The 20,108-nt window shown below is 39.6% G+C and overlaps 1 protein-coding gene across 2 annotated transcripts in view; it reads left to right on the top strand.

The window, feature by feature from the left end:
- Positions 1-20,108, top strand: part of trappc9 (trafficking protein particle complex subunit 9) — a 235,203-nt gene that overhangs the window by 111,760 nt on the left and 103,335 nt on the right. For both annotated transcript variants that reach the window (XM_084919346.1, XM_084919345.1), the window contains one exon: positions 14,430-14,572. In XM_084919346.1, coding sequence (XP_084775472.1) covers positions 14,430-14,572 — 143 coding nt within the window. The remainder of the gene's footprint in view (positions 1-14,429; positions 14,573-20,108) is intronic.

The raw sequence follows: 20,108 nt of genomic DNA, 5'->3' as shown, positions 1-20,108 counted from the left end.
TTATTTATATTTATTGCATATTATATCAATATATTAATATGCAGAGTTATGTTTACGATGATGCATTATGGAGTAATGGGGAAGCCGGCCCCAATAATTTCAACAGATGGTTGCAACAAAGTTTTAGCATGGGCAGTGACACCTCAGACCCCCCTTTATTCAGACCCCTGGAAGAACACAGGCACGATCAGCATTACACCAGCAGTGTAAATCTGATTAGCAAAAATATAAACTAAACTATAGAAACTATAAATATAAAAGACATGAAAGCAGGATATTAAAAGCAATAGGAGTGAAATGAGCTCCTGATATAGAATTATTGTGGTACGTTTAATAATGTATAATAATTTGATTACAACTTAATATCCACTTGATGGCAGTTATGTCATTGTAAAGATGATTATTAACATCACTACGGGCTTATGTTGCTGCTTTTCCCCCCTCTCACTGCATGTCACAGTGACAATCATATTACTGGAATGATGCAGCTGCCGGAGGGAATTTACGTCATACAGTGCTCTTCACATTTTGTGTCACTGTTTCCGCTCTCCTCCACTTCCTATAATAACTTGAGCTTGACATCTCGTAACCCCCCTCATCGCAGATTCCTCATAGTTGGGAAGGCTGCTCACCCACTGTTTAAAATGTCTCCCATCCTAATTGCCACATCAGAAGCAAACCCTAACTGTGAAGGGGTGCAGAGCGTGACATTATAAACACCGCGGGCAGAAATGTCAGGACCATCATTAAATGGATCTGCTCTGGGCTCTTCCGCATAGGCTGGCGAGGTTTTTCGGCAGGTTTCGGAGCCAGTGAGGTGATTATACCATGCTATGGCAACTCGTGTGCCCCCGGGTCATCTTTCTTACCAAAAAGTACAGGTGAATAAATAAAACCTTCCATTTTTTCCCTGTCAGCAATGCTAGCTATTTATGTCTCCATGCAGCGTGTTTGTTACCGAGTAGTTTTAGATGCCCTGTCCCCCATCGGCTGTCAAATCAACAGACTGGTTCACAGCGCCCTCTCTCCTCATCGTCTAGCGATTATTACAAAGTCATTACACCACTGGGCCAATAAAAACATATTCACTCTTATCAGTCCTCCTGCCCTCTCCTGAATCTGTTGCCAACAAGCTCAGCAGAAACATCTTAATGTCAAACTGTGTCAAGGCCATAAATTGTTTGACAGTGCCTTTGCAAGCATAAAATTCAGATAGCACAGTAATCTCACATTCTCCTGTTGTTGCCAGCATGTTGCGTCAAGTTTGACGCCATCATACGCTGTCTTCAGTAATGAAGGAGAGCACTCAGCATCAGTTTCCAAGTGTCTGCAGGGCATTTGGCAACTTAGTCCTGTCCGATATTTGATCTGGATTTCACTTCAGCTGTTTAACTCTTCACTATTTCTCTGTAAGTTGTTCGCCCTCGGGTGCCCAGCTGATTGGCTCAGTGATTGACACCCAGGAACACACATGAGACGCAGTCCTAGCATCTTTCCAAATGAACATACTGCATCTGAATGCCCTCAGGCGATTTCTCAGTGTCCCGCTGAAGTCGAGGCCAGCAGGCAACTTAAACGTCTCGCTTCCCTGCCACTAGGCAGATGCAACCGAAGCAGGGGTCAAGCCTCATTTTAAGGACAATTAGACATGGAGGCTACAATTTCATCTCATTGTCAAAGTACGCCGTGACCCTCTGTCAACCCTGCGTTCAGCCACCTGCCCCAGATATGATGGAAAATCTGAAAATAAAAGATGACTTGGATTCCAGATAATAAAAACAAGAACAAGTATCAGATCAAGTTGAAAAAGTAAATGTTTTCAAACAATAATAATCTTTGATTTATGTCTAGGTTTGTAGGTCTAGGTCTGTGGAAATAATGTGGTGAAAGTCTCTTTCTGTGTGCTTGTGTCTGCAGTTACTGCCATTAAATTAGTGTTAGGTTGTTTAATCTAACATTGTTTTAAAAAAAGGAAATAGACTGTGGAAGACAAACATTCATTCTTTTTGAAGCATTTGTTTTTATTAAACTTTACCCAGTATGCCTGAGATAAATGAACAAAGACCTCCATATAATATACAGTGGGATGCAAAAGTTTGGGCAACCTTGTTAATAGTCATTATTTTCCTGTATAAATCGTTGATTGTTACAATAAAAAATGTCAGTTAAATATATCATATAGGAGACACACACAGTGATATTTGAGAAGTGAAATAAAGTTTATTGGATTTACAGAAAGTGTGCAATAATTGTTTAAACAAAATCAGGCAGGTGCATAAATTTGGGCACCACAAAAAAAGAAATGAAATCAATATTTAGTAGATCTGCCTTTTGCAGAAATTACAGCCTCTAAACGCTTCCTGTAGGTTCCAATGAGAGTCTGGATTGTGGTTGAAGGTATTTTGGACCATTCCTCTTTAAAAGAAACCATCTCTAGTTCATTCAGGTTTGATGGCTTCCGAGCACGGACAGCTCTCTTTAACTCACACCACAGATTTTCAATAATATTCAGGTCTGGGGACTGAGATGGCCGTTCCAGAACGTTGTACTTGTTGTCAAAGGAGCTTGAAAAGAAAAGCGTCTGGACTTCTTTAAGTTGCTTGAAGACGTTTCACCTCTCATCCGAGAAGCTTCTTCAGTTCTAAGGTCAAATGGTGGAGTCCCAGATTTAAACCTAGTGGGAGTCTCCCCCCACAGAGGGACAAAAGGACCCCCTGATGATCCTCTAATCGCCTGAGCCAAGGTGTGAAATTGGGTGTGGGTCCCAATCAGCCAGGGTTTCGGGTGAGTTCATTGTGAAACCTGGCCCCACCTTATCATGCGAATTCCTGAGGTCAGATGGCCCAGGATGTGAGTGGGCGTTAAGGCGTCTGAGGAGGGAACTCAAAACTGGATTATAGATGGCAGAGAGTTGGTGTCGTAAACCCCCGCCTCTGTTCAAAGATGGTCGCTCACAGTGGACATAGATGGCTTCTTTCACTCCTCTTTCAAACCATCTGTCCTCTCTGTCCAAAATATGAACATTGGCATCCTCGAAAGAGTGACCTTTGACCTTTAGATGCAGATGGACTGCTGAGTCTTGTCCTGTGGAGGTGGCTCTTCTATGTTGTGCCATGCGCTTGTGAAGTGGCTGTTTGGTCTCCAATGTAGAGCTCTGGGCATTCCTCGCTGCACTGTACAGCATACACCACATTGTTAAGTCTGTGTTTAGGAGTTTTGTCTTTCGGGTGAACCAGTTTTTGTCGGAGCGTGTTGCTGGGTCTGAAATGCACCGGGATGTCATGCTTACTCCCACTAGGTTTAAATCTGGGACTCTCCACCATTTGACCTTAGAACTGAAGAAGCTTTTCGGATGAGAGGTGAAACGTCTTCAAGCAACTTAAAGAAGTCCAGACGCTTTTCTTTTCAAGCTCCTTTGACTACGATGACCTGGATGACTGAGAACCTTCACAGACATGTTGTACTTGTTCCTCTGCATGAATGCCTTAGTGGATTTCGAGCAGTGTTTCGGGTCGTTGTCTTGCTGAACGATCCAGCCCCGGCGCAGCTTCAGCTTTGTCACTGATTCCTGGACATTGGTCTCCAGAATCTGCTGATACTGAGTGGAATCCATGTGTCCCTCAACTTTGACAAGATTCCCAGTCCCTGCACTGGCCACACAGCCCCACAGCATGAGGGAACCACCACCATATTTCACTGTAGGTAGCAGGTGTTTTTCTTGGAATGCTGTGTTCTTTTTCCTCCATGCATAATGCCCCTTGTTATGCCCAAATAACTCAATCTTAGTTTCATCAGTCTACAGCATCTTATTCCAGAATGAAGCTGGCTTGTCCAAATGTGCTTTAGCAAACCTCAAGTGGCTCTGTTTGTGCTGTGGGTGGAGAAAAGGCTTCCTCTGCATCACTCTCACATACAGCATCTCCTTGTGTAAAGTGCGCCGAATGGTTGAACGATGCACAGTGACTCCATCTGCTGCAAGATGATGTTGTAGGTCTTTGGTGCTGGTCTGTGGGTTGACTCTGACTGTTCTCACCATTCGTCGCTTCTGTCTATCCGAGATTTTTCTTGGTCTGCCACTTCGAGCCTTAACTTGAACTGAGCCTGTGGTCTTCCATTGTCTCAGTATGTTCCTACCTGTGGAAACAGACAGCTTAAATCTCTGAGACAGCTTTCTGTATCCTTCCCCTAAACCATGATGGTCAACAATCTTTGTCTTCAGGTCATTTGAGAGTTGTTTTGAGACCCCCATGTTGCTACTCTTCAGAGAAAATTAAAAGAGGAGGGAAACTTACAATTGAGCCCCTTAAATACTCTTTCTCATTATTGGATTCACCTGTGTATGAAGGTTTTGGAATCAATAAAATGACAACAGTGCCCAAATTTATGCACCTGTCTGATTTTGTTTAAACAATTATTGCACACTTTCTGTAAATCCAATAAACTTTATTTCACTTCTCAAATATCACTGTGTGTGTCTCCTATATGATATATTTAACTGACATTTTTTTTATTGTAACAACCAACAATTTATACAGGAAAATAATGACTATTAACAAGGTTGCCCAAACTTTTGCATCCCACTGTACATGTCTAACGAGTAAGATTAAACCATAAATGGAGGTGGTGGAATGAAATGCACTTTAAATGAAATCTTAAGGAATTGAGTGACCTTAGTTAGGTCAGATTGCTTAGCTTTTCCTAATAAGGCTCGACTCACAGAGAGAGACCAATTCTATACCTATGAAAGTGTTCTGATCTCGTATGTTTTCATTCTTCAAACCATTTGTTGGATTGAATGTGATAGCAACATATCCACAAAGCCAAACTAGTGTTTAATAAAAATGTAAAAAACTAAGTTAAAAAAGATTGCACGATGGCCATCTGACCTCAGGAATTCGCATGATAAGGTGGGGCCAGGTTTCACAATGAACACACCCGAAACTCTGGCTGATTGGGACCCACACCCAGTTTCACACCTTGGCTCAGGCGATTAGAAGATCATCAGGGGGTCCTTTTGTCCCTCTGTGGGGGGATACTCCCACTAGGTTTATATCTGGGACTCTCCACCATTTGACCTTAGAACTGAAGAAGCTTCTCGGATGAGAGGTGAAACGTCTTCAAGTAAACTTAAAGAAGTCCAGACGCTTTTCTTTGCAAGCTCCTTTGACGATGGTATTAAAAAACATTACCCAAACGTGGCTGTGTCAATATTGTTACAACTGGTACAATAATAAGAGCATTTTAAGTGGCTGAGGTCGTGATCTGTTAGCATACCCTTGTTCATTATTTTAAAGAGGGAAGGAATTATTCAAATATGCTATTTATTGACACTCATAGAAGGAGAGAAATGTGGAATTTTCTGCCACTAAACAGTGTTACAAAAAGAATTACCATATGGCAAATGAACAAATGGTTTTGTGAGAAAGGGCATCTGATGTCAAATGTCAAAGCAAAACATGCAAATCCATCCACTGTGGTGACCTGCTGGGAAATAAGGGAGCAGCTGAAAGTTATCATTTGTTTTTCAGAGTACGGCTTCTTTCTGTCTGCTTTAAAGGCACTGATTGCAGGAATTGCCCTGTTACCTTTCAACCATGAACAGGTCGCAGAGAAATCCAACACACCTGTTTAAAAAAATAAAAATAAAAAATTATAATTTAGTGTTTTACTTTTTTATTAGTCTTTGGCTGCTGTCATTGATCCTGAGCCACATTTGTAAACTGAGTCTGAAGCAGCAGAAGATACCATCCTGACTGTTTCATGTAACAAAGAAGTGTTCACCGTTGTTCTTCTGGGAATGGGTGACCAAATCATCTATATGCTGCAAAGAGCTTAATCTCATTCTGACAGAAGTGGCTGCTTGTTAGAAACAGTGCGTTTGAGTTGTCAGGTACATTCCCCACAATCCATCTGCTGCTGATGGAGAAGCTTTAAGAAATATCAGTAAATACATCCACATCTCATGGATTACTGAGTGATGCGGTATGTGAGACCGGGCTGTGCTGTAACTTAGAGCAGGGCGATATGACCAAAAATATTTATCACGATATACATTTGAAAATTTGCGATAACGATATAACTGACGATATAATTGACACTAGACAAAACATTTTACAACTCCACAACTTTATTAGTGCAACCCCCCCCCCAAAAAAATCAATGTATTTTCACTTAAACAAGCAGCTGTTTTTTATGTGCATTAAAGTTATATAAAAATTTAACAGTGCAAATTCTTTGCTGACAGTTTAACCAAAAGGCATTTCCAGTGGAAATTGGCCGACATATCCTCAGCATAACCATGTATAATATCCACAAAACTTAAAAAGAGGTTATACACACACAATACGGTAATATTATGTTGAAGCACAGTACGTATCACTCCGCGAGGCTCCTGCCTACGACAGCCGTAATGCTCCGACAATCCATCAAGCGGTGCGGGTTCGTAGCTTAGCAAAGTCGTACTAAAACATTTGACAGATTTTCGAGCGCCGTGTACGACATAAAATCGTTTCAAGGTGAGTAAACACAACCAGAATTCATACATAAGGCACACGGGATTATAAGGGGCACTGTCGATTTTCAGAAAAATCAATGGATTGATTTTAAGTGTGCCGTATTTTCCAAACAACACGGTAATAACGACGGCCCGCTAGCATGCTCTACTAAAAATAGTGCTTTGTTGTGTATCTGACGGACGAAAGCTAAACCAGTTCCACACCACTGAAGCTGCAGCATTTTTACAAACCAATTCTGTTTCATCTGTTTCATTCAACGATCCGCTTTTGCCCTCCTCATTCTCCGTCGCCGCCATGCTTTTTCCACCATGTGCGTATGAAAACAAAGGCACTGCGCATGCACGTTTTACCCATATTCTATCGCGATATTTCATTTTCTTATCGTTGCTGAACATTATACCGGTATTACCGTAAACGGTATGATGTGGCCCAGCCCTACCCTAACTTATACGGTGAGGTGTAGTATAGAAGCTTCACAAGGGACTGTGCTGTTTCCAGTCCTGTTCACCTTGTATGTCTCAAATTTTGAGTACAACTTAAACTTAGAGTACAAATCTATAGAAATAATCGGATGATTCTGTAGTAATTTTATGTATAATTGATGAGCAGGAGAGGAGTGCAGAGCATAGGTGTATGACCTGGTCGTGTCGTCTTGAGAGAAATCATCTGGTTCTGATTGTAAATCATTCAGAAACATGGTGATTGACCATGGAAGGAAGAGGGAGAGTTACATGGCTCCCGTACTTGGGCGTCTGCTTCCACAACACACTGAACTGGGAAACCATCGCAGAGGTTGTCTGTGAAGGTTCTCAGTCATCCAGGTCTTCGTAGTCTAAGGAGCTTGGAAAGAAAAGCGTCTGGACTTCATTAAGTTTCCTTGAAGACGTTTCACCTCTCATCCGAGAAGCTTCTTCAGTTCTAAGAACAATTGGTGGAGAGCCCCGGATTTTAAGCCCTATGCGAGTGTCCCCAAGAGGGTCATGGACGCCCTGTTGATTCTCTGCCTAATCACACGAGCCAAGGTGTGAAAACGGGTGTGAGTCACAATCAGCCAAGGTTTCGGGTGAACCCATTGTGAAACCTAGCCCCCACCCTGTCATGTGATTTACTGATGTCAAATGGTCCAGGATGTGAGTAGGTGTTAAGGCATCTGGGAAGGGATCTGTAAACTGGATTATAGATGGCAGACAGTTTGTGACGTAAACCTCCGCCTCTGTTCAAAGTTGGTCGTTCACAGTGGACATAGATGGCCTCTTTAACTCCTCTTTCAAACCATCTGTCTTCTCTGTCCAAAATGTGAACGTTGGCATCCTTGAAAGAGTGACCTTTGTCCTTCAGATGCAGATGGACTGCTGAGTCATCGCAAAAGTTGTGTCAAGCAATGCATTTTCTGCTCAAACAAAAGAAAAAGTGAAAAACAACCCCACATTAGTCACAGATTTCTTTGCATTTTTGACTGTTGATTGTTCTTCAAAACATTAGAGACTTCAAAAATTGATGTTATTTTTATTTCATTGACTATACGTGTGCCTTCAGTGGTAATTGCATAGTGTGCTTGACTATGCTGTCAAGGAACTGCGTTGGTATGGAATCCACACTGCTTAAATTGATATTGATTTCCTGAGTAAGACAGCCTATAAGTGAATTTTCCAAAATGTTGAAGTCCTCTAAGAAACACCAAAGCATTGCCTTTGTGCCAACAAACAGCAGTCAATAAACCTCGTAAGTTGGTGCATTTTTGAGAGTCCCCATTTCTGCCTACCTGTCGCTGTGATGCTGCTTCTTAGTATTCCTGTCAGGAGACGTGTGGCCATGCCATAATCTTCTCAGCACGATGCGTCAGGGTCTTTATCTCCATTCCAGTGCATTCAAAAAGCCTTCAGTTATTTGTCTTGTCTTCTCCTTTTTTGTTAATCCATTATGTGTAGGAGTGCGTGATGTTCAGTGTGCACATCCATTGTCGAACAGATGCTGCATTTTGTGTTGATGAACACAGAGGATGGTCTTATGGGGTTTTGTTGTGACACAACACAGCAATGTGGCGTGATGGCATTCAAGGTAAAAGCCAATCTGCCATCCGTGTCCCGTCTGCAGTGAGTAAGTGTTTTTAAAAAGATTTTAAAAAAGGCCAATGAAGACACAAGGCAATGGTGGTTTTCTGTAGTACATTTATATTAATTTAGACCAGCTTAATGGTGATATTATTATCAAGCATGTAGAAAAACATCAATACAGGCATAAAAATGTGTAGGAATGGTTGCAAATTGGTTTATAAAAATGTAAACGGTGTGTTTGTGTCATTGCTGGCATAAGATTTGCAAAGATGTTGGTGCAAAGAAAACACCCTGTTTTCTTCTGTCTGGATATGTAAGTTTATTTTGGCAGGATTCACCATTTTCGGTCCCTTTTTATATTAAGCTGTTGAACAGTAGTGAGTAGAGGTTGTGCAGAGGTTAGCATTGTCCTGTGTCCACTGACCTGTGTGGATTATTTACCACCAAGTCACAGGTGCAGAGTGAGCAATTATAAATGGCTTAGCACAAACTAGATAGCAATAATATTAACTGCCAGCTGTTATCCTGAATCATTTCTATGTCATTTGGTTCCTTGCACTCTCACCAAGGTTTGAAGCGAATAATCAGCAAAAACGATCTTCAAGGTCTTTTATATTCTTCAGCTCTTCTTAGAGTTAAGATCTTTGGGTTTAGTGTGGAGCCGTTTTTACACATTACTGTACTATTATTCCGATGGTAATCCGAGAGGCCTTTTTATTTTCCACATATCTCATTGTGTGCTTGTCTTTGAGAATTTCGTCCTTTGATAGAGTGTTTTATTTTGCAGAGACTGAGACTCTGAGATGCATCTTTCAGACACGATAACTAAGGTCTGGATAAAAGCTATCAAATATTCAAGCCTTTACTCAAGCTAAATATAGTTTGCAAGTTCTCTATTTGTAGAGTTAATTCAATTATTTTAAAATATGTAAGAGAACTGATTCATTTTTATGAGATACGTTAACCAAATGTATTGTTTGTTTGTTTGTTTGTTTGTTTTTTAAACTATTCACACTAACCCAATTCTGAAAGACTTTGGGCACTATGTAAGATGTAAATAGAAATAAAATACAATCATAAACCCACATTTTATTCACAACAGAAAACATATCAAATGTTTAAAATAGAAAATATTACTGCTTTAATAAAATATGAGCTCATTTTGAATTAGGCGTGAGTAACAAAAGGTTGGAAAAGTAAGTGGTATTAAAAAAAAAAACAGCTGGAGAAACATTTTGTAGCTCATTAGGTCAACTGGGAGCCGGTCAGTAACATGTCTAAGATCCTCTTTTTACACCTGAGAGTTTCTCAGAAGTACAGCTGGATGGAAATTCATTAATCTGTAAAAAACTGTTTGCAAATTGTGACCAATTCCAGTGTAATGTTCCTCTACATAAATGTAATGTCTGTAAATATCTTCCCATCTACAGAGCTTAATATCGTCCCAGTCTTAGCAAAATCTAGTGAAATCTCTGTGGGCAATGAACAAGGCTGGAAACCAATGTTGGATATATGTGATCTTCAGGCCATTGGGCAGTGCTGCATTAAAAATGGCCACAATTCTGTCATGGGAATCACATCGAATAAAACAAACAAAAGTCCGCATGTATGGGGATATGTATATATATTGCCTATGGATATATAGTTTACACATCTGGAAAGACACCATCGGTACACAGTTCTTCGAGCATTCCAGCCCTCTTATATTTCAGCAAGACAATACTGAACTGTATACTGCATCTAGCACAACAGCATGACTTTTTAGTAGAAGAGTAGGTAGTAAGCTGGTCACAAACTACGAGACTTTAACTTGGATGGAAACACCCCCTCCCAACTAAATACAACCTCTAGTTGTCAGTGATGGTGAACACTTTGATAAAGTCATTGCTCAAATCTGGGCATTCTCACCAATTATGATGTTTCTATGCATCTGTGCAGCCAGGCATTGTGTTGTGCTATTAAAGCAGTGTGTTGTTACTGGCATGCTCCTAGCACAGCCAGCTCATTACAGAAGGACATATTTTTAGCATGGTGTGATTGGCGTGGAGTCCTAAGAGGGCCAAGAGCAGAGCGAGAATTGAATGAACGAGGAGCTCAGGGGCTGGCCCTGGACTGAAGAGACAATCAGAGTACACAATCGCTGTTTGATAGTGTCGCTGAGACAATCGCTGATCCTCGAGAGGATCATGTTGAAGTTATTAGTACCACATAGGCAGCCACAAGACGACACTTACGTAACATAGCAACGGGTCGGCTTGTAGGAAAAATGAGTTGCATATCTTTTTATGTCTCACTGTTAGAAATACTCACTATAAACAAATATGTTGCAATACACTGTAGAGATATGAAGCATCGGTTGTTTGTTTGAATGAAGCATTTTGTGTCCCAGTGCAATGTTATGGCTGTTTGATGTGTTTAAAATAATTTTGACAACAGACGAGTTCTGCTGCAGAGCAAAGCTTTAGACAACGGTGTTAGGAGGATAAAGTTGTTCTTTGTTGGAGGAAAACAAGTGAGAGAAAATGTGGACTTATCCTGGAAACTGTCTACAACTGGTTTCTCTACTCAAGGAAGCAGAGGGAATTTAGTCAATCAATTTAAATGAGATTTATATCAACATGCTGTTCCTTTCATTCTGCTGCCAGCACAGCATGAGTCTGTCTCTTCCTGGAACTGTAAGACAGCTGTTCTTCGTCCAGATCCAAAGCAGACTGGCTCCACCACTTCACTTCCACAGTAGTAGTAGAGGACGAAAGTATTCAGAGGATATCAGAGTTTTCATTTGCAGCCTTTGTTTTATTTTGCATTCGATCACAAGGTTGGACTTAAAATTAAGCATTCTGATGCTGTTGATATGATACTAAGACCAGTGGTATAACAGCACATTATTCTAGCTGTTTGGTATTTGTGTACACTGATCTGCCACTAACAGATGGATGACTTTCAGTGAAGTGTAAAGTTTTTTTGTCTTTTTTTCTCTTCTTGTTCTTCAACTCCAAATTAGTGCCAGAAACACAGTTTCAGGTCATATGTGTCATTTAAGACAGTTTTGGCTTGCATGCATTATTTTCAATCTACATCAATGCATTTATGTACAGCGCAGTAATAAATCATAGGCTTCAGCTGTATTACTTACATACTGTTTCCGTACCTTTTCTAGTATAGTTATTTATTTGTAATTTAAAAGTTAGTGACCTTTGTTACATTTTGTCAAACCATCACTGTTTTTGAGACTCATTGGGTGATGTGATGTATAACCAACATTCCAGGATCCAGCCTCTGTCAGTGCGCCCCAGGGCAGCTGTGGCTACAATGTAGCTTGTGTGAATGTGTGTGTGAATGGGTGGATGACTGGTTTAGTAAAGCGCTATACAAATACAGGCCATTTACCACTGTACCATGTGTTTTTATAAGTCCAAAGACTTCACACTATACTGTTACTGTCCATGTCTTATTCTGTCAGTCCCCCCATAAACTAGTTATTTTTTATGTATAAAGATGTAATGTTCATTACTGTGAAGAGGATATTGTGACAGACAGTTTTGAAAATAGGAGTCAGGTGACTGCTGCTTAAAAATAACAAAGTTGTGCATTTGCTTTAAGATCAAACATCTCAAAGTTAATGCACATATCTTAATGCAGTAGCTGTGATTCCATTTGAATGAGTTCACTAATGAACAACACATCATTGCAATTTGCCCCCTTATATTATCCACCACTCCATTTAACATTTTCTTACTTTTTCAGGCAATTTAACTCATTTTTAATTAACCTGAACTACCTGGCAGATTAAGCAAACACCACTTATTACTGTAATCATGTCAATTTTTACGTCTGCTTCAGCATGTGTGTATGTAAAGCATAAGACAGCGTCATTAGAGCTCTCTCTGGCTGATTGTGGCGTTACACATGCAGTCAGACTGTACTAAATATGATTTTTTTTAAATGCAAGAGGAAGGTGAATAAAAGACCAACCAGCACCTGTTTGTGAGTTTTAGTTAGTGTCCTAAGTGAGGATGTCTGGAAAGCATTAGCATTAGCAAAGCTGAAACGTATGTTTGTTTGTTGAGTTGCTTAGGTCTTGTTTCATTGACCTTCATGTTGGTCAATGAAATCATCTGGTTGTAGTAATGTAATGTAGATTACACTGTTGCAGTGTGGGAAAGATTATGTTACAATTAAATAAGACAAAATAGATGAATTCGCTTAGAAATATCTACTCATTTTGAAATGTCTGGTTAAGCTGGATGAAAATCAACTCGTATCAGCTTCATGATATTTAGGTTTACTAACTTCTGTGAATCTGGATAATTTGGGGATGTTAACATTGTTAATGTTCTGTTGAACATGTAAGGTTACAAAGCTTTATACTAAGGCACACCTTAGTATAAAGCGAGAAAAAATCAGCGAGAAAAGTGGTAACAAGCTAGTTTCAAGTTTATTTCATTTAGCTGAGTGCTTTTCTTATCTGTGTCCTACCGTGTTTACAGATAAATGTACTTGTTTCTAGTCTGGATCTACTTAAGTCAAGTTTCTTCTTTTTAGATTTTGAATTTTTCCAGTTAAAAGAACAGAGTTAGTGTGTCTGTGTAATTTGACAACCAATTGGTGGTCTTATGTGCTTGAAATATGTTTCACCTCACATCCAAGAGACGTCTTCAATCCTAAAAACTGATGGAGTCCCATATGTTTAATCCATAGTGGGGTTCTCCCCTTGGTGGTGGTCCTGAGAGCCATTGATCTACCCTATAATAATAATAATAATAATAATAATAATAATAATAATGTCAGTCTTTAAGGGTCACATGAGCCAAGGTGTAAGTCCTTTGTGAAACACTGCCCCCCACCCTGCCATCATGTGAGTCATTAAGGTTACAAGGGTCAAGTTGTCATTTTGGGTTCAGTCGCAAGGGAAGGCATCTCAAGACGGCATCATCGGTGGCTGAGAGCTTCTGTCACAGGCAACATAACGGGACAAGACTGAGCTGCACATCTGCACCCAAAAGAGAAAGGATACTCTTTTAAGCAAGCTAATGGTTTCATCCTAAGGGGAAGATGAATAGCTTTCATGGGAATCCATGGCGCCATGGAGGGCATTATAATGTATAAGGAAGAGTGTAGGTTTGTAGAACATGAAAATATACCAGGACGTGAAATAAAGCCAGAACCGTACCAGATAAGTGTAAGTTTGGAATTAAGCTGTCGAATCTACAATAATAATAATTCTCTCTAATGTTGTTATCTCTCATTGCTCAGTGGGCTCTGCTTTGTTCATTAGGTTGTAATAGGTCAGCCGTCTAGCCAGCAGGCTCCAAATCATTCCATTTTGGCTCTCAGCCTCCACAAAAGTGGACAAAGAGCGAAAATAATCAAGGAATCAGTGATTTTTTTTTTTCTCTAGAAAGGCGCAGCCAGTTCCTCCATCAGCAATTTTCAGAGAGATGATATATGCTGCATAAAAAAAAAAAAAAAAAAAAGCAAGACCTTGGATGATCCTTTTACCCTGTTTCAGCCCCATTGCCTGAGTCAGCTAGTGCTCGCTCACCATAAACTGCCACTTTTAATTTCCCCACGCTTCGCCCACTTGGCTGCTTATCCTGTGGCCCTTCCTCTCTCCCCAGCACAGAGTACCTTTGAGTAATTCTGTGTGTCCAATCTCCACCACCCTCCCCCCATTATAGTGGCACACAGCCAGAAAATCCACGCTTTTTCACCCACACTCAACACCTTCTCCTCTCAGTTTTAGGATGTGACATGTTGTTCATGAATCATCTGTTTTGGAGTAACTTTGCAACACCTGTGCCTGCTTGTTTTAGTTTGTTTTGATCTACATTTTTTCCCCTCGTCTGTTCTTTTGCAGACTTTGGAGGCAGTGCTGAACTTCAAGTACTCGGGGGGAGCAGGCAAAGTTGAAGGCTACTACAGGGAGCTGTCTTTGGGTGTCCATGTTGATGTGGAACCTTCAGTGTTTTTCACGCGAGTCAGCACCCTCCCTGCTACCAGGTAACTATTAAAAAATTGTATAGCCTTTCTGTTTTTTATGTTTATTTTACTGTAAAAATCACAATTTTTACATAAAGAAGTTTATCTAAAGAATGAATGTAGGGTCTGCAGAGACTCGTGGGCTAGTTTGGTGAACAACAGTATAATAATGATAAGATAACTATTTATTTTTATTGTACTGACATATGTAGTACAAACTGTCCCATATCGCCTCAAAAGCGCAACAAAACACAACACAGTAAACTTTAAAGTGGATATGAAGTGCACAAAAAGGAATGAATATGAATAATAAATTAAAGAATGAATGAATAAATAGTATCGTAAATAATCATAATTTCTAAATCTTTCGCTGGCCTATTAACTAGAATATGATAACATGGATAACATTGACTGTATATAAAGGATGGACATTGTACCACAGTTGTTTCTTCACATTCTGCTGATAGCTTTTCCAGTAAATGCTTTGCAGAAGACTAATTCACTCATCATTCAATGCTCAGTGCTGCCTAAAGTTGTTAAAGGAAGTGTTAAAGTATCTCATATTTAGCAAAGTGAAGCAGTGTTTTCTAAATGCTGACAGTAAAGAAGTTGTTAAGTCTCCGTTCAATGGTTCTTCCTCAATTTTTGATCTTGTGACTTTCAACTTCCATGCAGCTTTTATATCTTACCGGGCTATTCGTGTAACTTCATCATTCAAACAGATAAAATAACAATACTAACTCAACGTTAGCGACTGCAGTAGCAGACAAGCAATGAATAATAACCTATCACAGAGCTTCCCTTGTCACAGCAACTGTTGATAAATCTCATTTTTAAAGCTTCATTTTGCGTCATACACAGTTTTCTCTCTTGATTTGGGGAGCAGATGCTGACATTCTCTTTAACCACTGCAGCAGCAGCCCTGCTATGACACTATTGTTAACCAAACCCGAGGACATAGAGATGATATTTTCACAGATGGGTCAGATAGGAGCAGACGTGAAGGCACACTGAATGGATATTCATGGCCTCACATATCCGCACCCATCCTCACCCACTTTTATTCCCTGGTCTGTCTCGCTTCACTTTACTATTTTAGTTCCCCCAACTGTCGTGAAAAAACTCCAAGCAAGGGAGACGGATCATAGCAGAGTAATGGCCACTTGAGGTGAATCATTAGCAGTAATAATATCTGCAGTTTAAGCCATCAATCTTGGCACTGTGCTGATAGATGTGCTGCACCGACTGTTATACCATCACCCTGTCATCACAGCCCCCTCTCCCTTATCTCTATAGCACCCTTAGCTCTCTCGGCCTCACAGCTCGATTATACAGTATCTATTGGTTATCAAGTAGATCTGAAAATATTTGAAATGTGCTGAAATTGAAAGGTTTAGAAATGTTTCAATAGACTGAGTCTTAAAAAGTCCTCTAAAGTGAACTAACCTTTTTCTTTCTTCTTTTAAAAATTTATTATGGCTCAATTCCACATTTACTGACTCAGTGGGCTTTATATCTTCAGTCCTTGGCCCTCACCAACCCAAAAGCAAGGTGCTCAAAAACCGCAGCGCATATTAACGTGCAAGAAGTCTCCTCACCCACAGACAGACTGTACTGTTGACATAATGTGTGAATATTTGGCCTCTTTCCATGTTTTCATGGAGAGTCTCGTGCAGAGCATGCTGTATTTTGTATCTGAGTTGCTTAAGGTACATTTAGGATTGGGATTTTTAAATATATAATAAAGATATTCATAAAACATCTTTACCACAATACCTTGAAAACTTGGCTAGTACCAAAAACTAGCATTAAACACTTTGTCAGATTTTTCTTACTCATTGAGTGATCAGAAAATTTAAATTATTCGATGTGGTTAGGATAGTTGCTTTTAAAAGTGTTCATTTATTGGAATAAGAGGGGAGATGTTCAGAATGAGTGTGTCCCAAAACTCGGCCTCTGTCTTTACCTTTAGCTCTTTCTCATTCTGAATGTTTAAAGCCAAGCTTTGGGTATTTCTGATTTTTGTGGTGGAATTACTTGTAATAAGATCGTCTCTTCAGCCATCAGATTTTCTTTTTAGAGAATGATCATCCTCAACCTACAGGACCTACACTGTCGTCAGCAAATTATATCAGAAACATAATGATTCTCCTTCAGCTGCCTGTCGTTGCTCTGAATTGCAGTGCTATTTTCAAAGAGAAACGTGCACAAACCCTGTGCTAACGCTCTATGACTTTTGTTACTACATCACTTCCTCCCTCATTGCCCTGCATGCCTGCTCAGCAGAATGATGCTCTTTCATTGAGTAACTGCATATTGTTAACTTTACTCAAAGAAATATGGTTAATAGAATTAGACCAGCCGCACCTGCAGGCCTAATTACTGCCAGACCTGTTAAATCAAATCACTTAAATAGAACCTATCTGACCAAGTGAAGTCATCCAAAGATCATTAAAAGCAACACATCGTGCAAAAGTTAAAGAAACTCAAGAACAGGTGAGAAAGAAAGTATTGACATATATCAGTTTGGAAAGGGTTAAAAAGCCATTTCCAAGGATTTGGATTTGAAACGGTGGTAAGCGTGGCATCCATTGGAGAGTTAAATGTAAAATCTGTTACTGACCAGAAAGAATACAAAGAGTCGTCTCACATTTGCCAGAAAATGTCTTGATGCATGCTCAATCATGGTAAGGAAATCCCAAAAAGTTGATTCCATTCATCTGGATGTGAACAGAAACGTTTCGTCACTCATCCCAGTGACTTCTTGAGACTCGAGAGGATGAGGAAGAAAATCAACATTTTGGGATTTGCCTAAAAACATCATGATGATCCCTAAAACTGTTGAGAAAAGATTTTGTGGACTGCTTAAGCAAACTTGAACTTTTTGGAAGGTTACATCATGTGTAAAAGCTAACACAGGATTTCATAAAGAGAACATCATGCAACAGTCAAACATGGGGGAGGTAGTGTGGTCTGGGGCTGCTCTCTACCAGAAAATCCTGCAGGAGAATATCCAGCTATTAGTTCATGTCCTGAAACTCGAGCTCGCGTTGGTATATGGATATAAGTTTAATTCCTACGTTTTTCTGTATTTTACTTATTCGCATACTATAGATGAAAATTAGTCTATGTGGCTAAATCTGACATATTTACATGATGAATTTAGGTGTGAATGTCGATTAACTTGAATTGTCCTTATAAATAAACAAACTTGGATTATGCAGCAGACGACGATCGGAAACATACGACCAAGTCACCCTCTGAATGGCAAAAAAGCAAAATGAAGGTTTTGGAGTGGCCTAGTCAAAGTCCCGACTTAAATCTAATTGAGACGCTTCCTCCACAGCGATGTGAAAGAGTCATTGCCAGTAATTTCAAATGCTTGATTGCAGTTCTTGCCGCCAAGGGTGGCACAACCAGTTATTAGGTTTTAGGAGGCAATTACTTTTTCAGACAGGGCCAGATAGGTTTGGATAACTTTTTTCCTTTAATAAATGAAATGATCGTTTAAAAAGCGCATTTTGTATTTAGTCGGGTTAGCTTTGTCTTCTATTAAAATGTTTCGATGATGATCTAAAATGTGTAATTAATATAAAAACAAAAACATCAGGATAAGTGCTCTTTTTCACAGCTCAGCAAACTAGTTGTTAGATAGAAGTCGGTGCCGCCAACTTTCCTTTCTTACTGTGTTAATAACATGCAGCACCAAACATAGGGGGCACCTGTGTTTGAAACGACCTTTGACCATCCACTGATGCATCACTGTTACCATTTAACATTCACAGAGTAAATAATAGCACGTCTGGACCTTCTAAGACTACCTCTACAAGGCTCACAGATGAGGGATTGAGATAGTTTACAATAAATATTTCAGACACATGGGGCTCACAGTGTAATAACATTTATTCAAAAACCCATTGTCTGCTTACCCATGCAGAGTCCACACGCATTCATTTTGTTTGAATTTCCCCTGTTGAAGAGTCAGCGTTACTTGTTCTGATAAGCACTATTGAAATTTTAAAAAAAGAGAAGTTGAGAGAGAATTTGGAAGTGGTGGTACGAAACTGCTCAATAATACAGCTGCTTATCCTTACGATCTGTTTTTCTGTTTTTCTCCCTCTCCTCCCCTTCCTGTCTCTCTACTTATCTGTTCCTCTTTATGTCTCTTAAAAAAAGAAAGAAAACCAGGAGAAATCCTCCTTATTTGTGTAGTAGTAGAGCAGCTGCTTGCATCAGTGTTTAGTCTCCACCGTTCTCCTCATCCAGTCTATTCCTTTTCATCATCATCTTCTTTTTTACTTACTTTACTTTTTTTTAAAAAAAAAACTTTTTCTTTTTTTCCTGTTTTTTCTTCTTTCTGCCCTCCAATGAATTCACTATTGGGGAAACACTGGTATTTAATGATTAGTGGATGTAAACAATATCAACAGATAAAACAGTACAGTGTTGTTTATTATTTCTTTTTTGAACTAATAAAATGGTTAACTCAGGCCATGTTCTGTATCAAGTTACATGTGAAGCAGACTTAAAAGTGAACCATCACGTAGTTCACATGACCACAGTTTGTACCAATGCTGATATAGTAAATATGAAAATTGTACTTCAGAACTAGTATGGGGGGAAAAAGCTAAAACTGGTTAAATTTGTGCTATTAATGCCAAATTAGTCACCTTCATATGGCTGTGTAATTAATTAATTCAACTAAAGGTAGCACTTCGTATTTGTCAGTTATAGTATATAGTTCCTTCCTGGCATCACTGTTAAATTCAGAATAAAACAAGACTTTTGTTTAGCTGGTAAATTGCTGTATGGTAAAGCTTTTGATTTTGTGGTTGTAGAATTCAAATAGTGAACCACTGCTGCATCTCTCTGCATGACTGTCTGTTATCTAAGTGTTGTTTTCTAATAAATGCATGACATTTTGTAAAAGAATCATCTCACCTGCTCCCAACAAGTGGGTGGCTTTGAGTATGGTTAATCCAGAATTGTGTGTTGCTGGATTGCTAGTGACATCAACTCGTGAATGTGTCCTAGAGATGATCCACAGGTGCAGACAAAGAAGAATAACTACAGCTTTACAAAGATAAATCTGCTCATTACTCCATACAGTTGTGATTCTTTCTCCTGTCTCTGTCCTTCACTGTTACTGTCCAGTGAGGCATGTTTTGTCACCTAGCTAGCTAACTGGCTAACACGGCTAATAAGATAGCTGCCACCGTCTGCTGTTCACCTTTTACTGTCCTCCTTTGACTTCCTGCTTGCCTTTTTCACTGCTCACACTTTCAACAGCATGTCACCACCTGATATGTACAGTAATATTAGTGTTATAACAGCAGACCAGCAGATTACGCTAATGAGTTACATTCTGCTGTGACCTCTGCATCTCATTTACCACTCTCTTTTTCTGAGTTATGCTGTTCTCAATGCAAATGCTTCCAGAACAAATGCACAGCATTTTAAATATGCTTATATCAAGTAAGGAACACAATGTGAATAAAGTGAAAAGAAAAATTAAATAAGTTTATGTCAAAATAAAATAGTGGCTTGCACATTAGGC

The sequence above is a fragment of the Perissodus microlepis genome, chromosome 22 (genome assembly GCF_051167445.1).
Source record: "Perissodus microlepis isolate ML-2025 ecotype Zambia chromosome 22, ASM5116744v1, whole genome shotgun sequence".
NCBI classification, from domain to species: domain Eukaryota; kingdom Metazoa; phylum Chordata; class Actinopteri; order Cichliformes; family Cichlidae; genus Perissodus; species Perissodus microlepis.
Note: the sequence above shows the minus strand (reverse complement) of the source record. Positions and strands in the feature narration are given on the sequence as shown.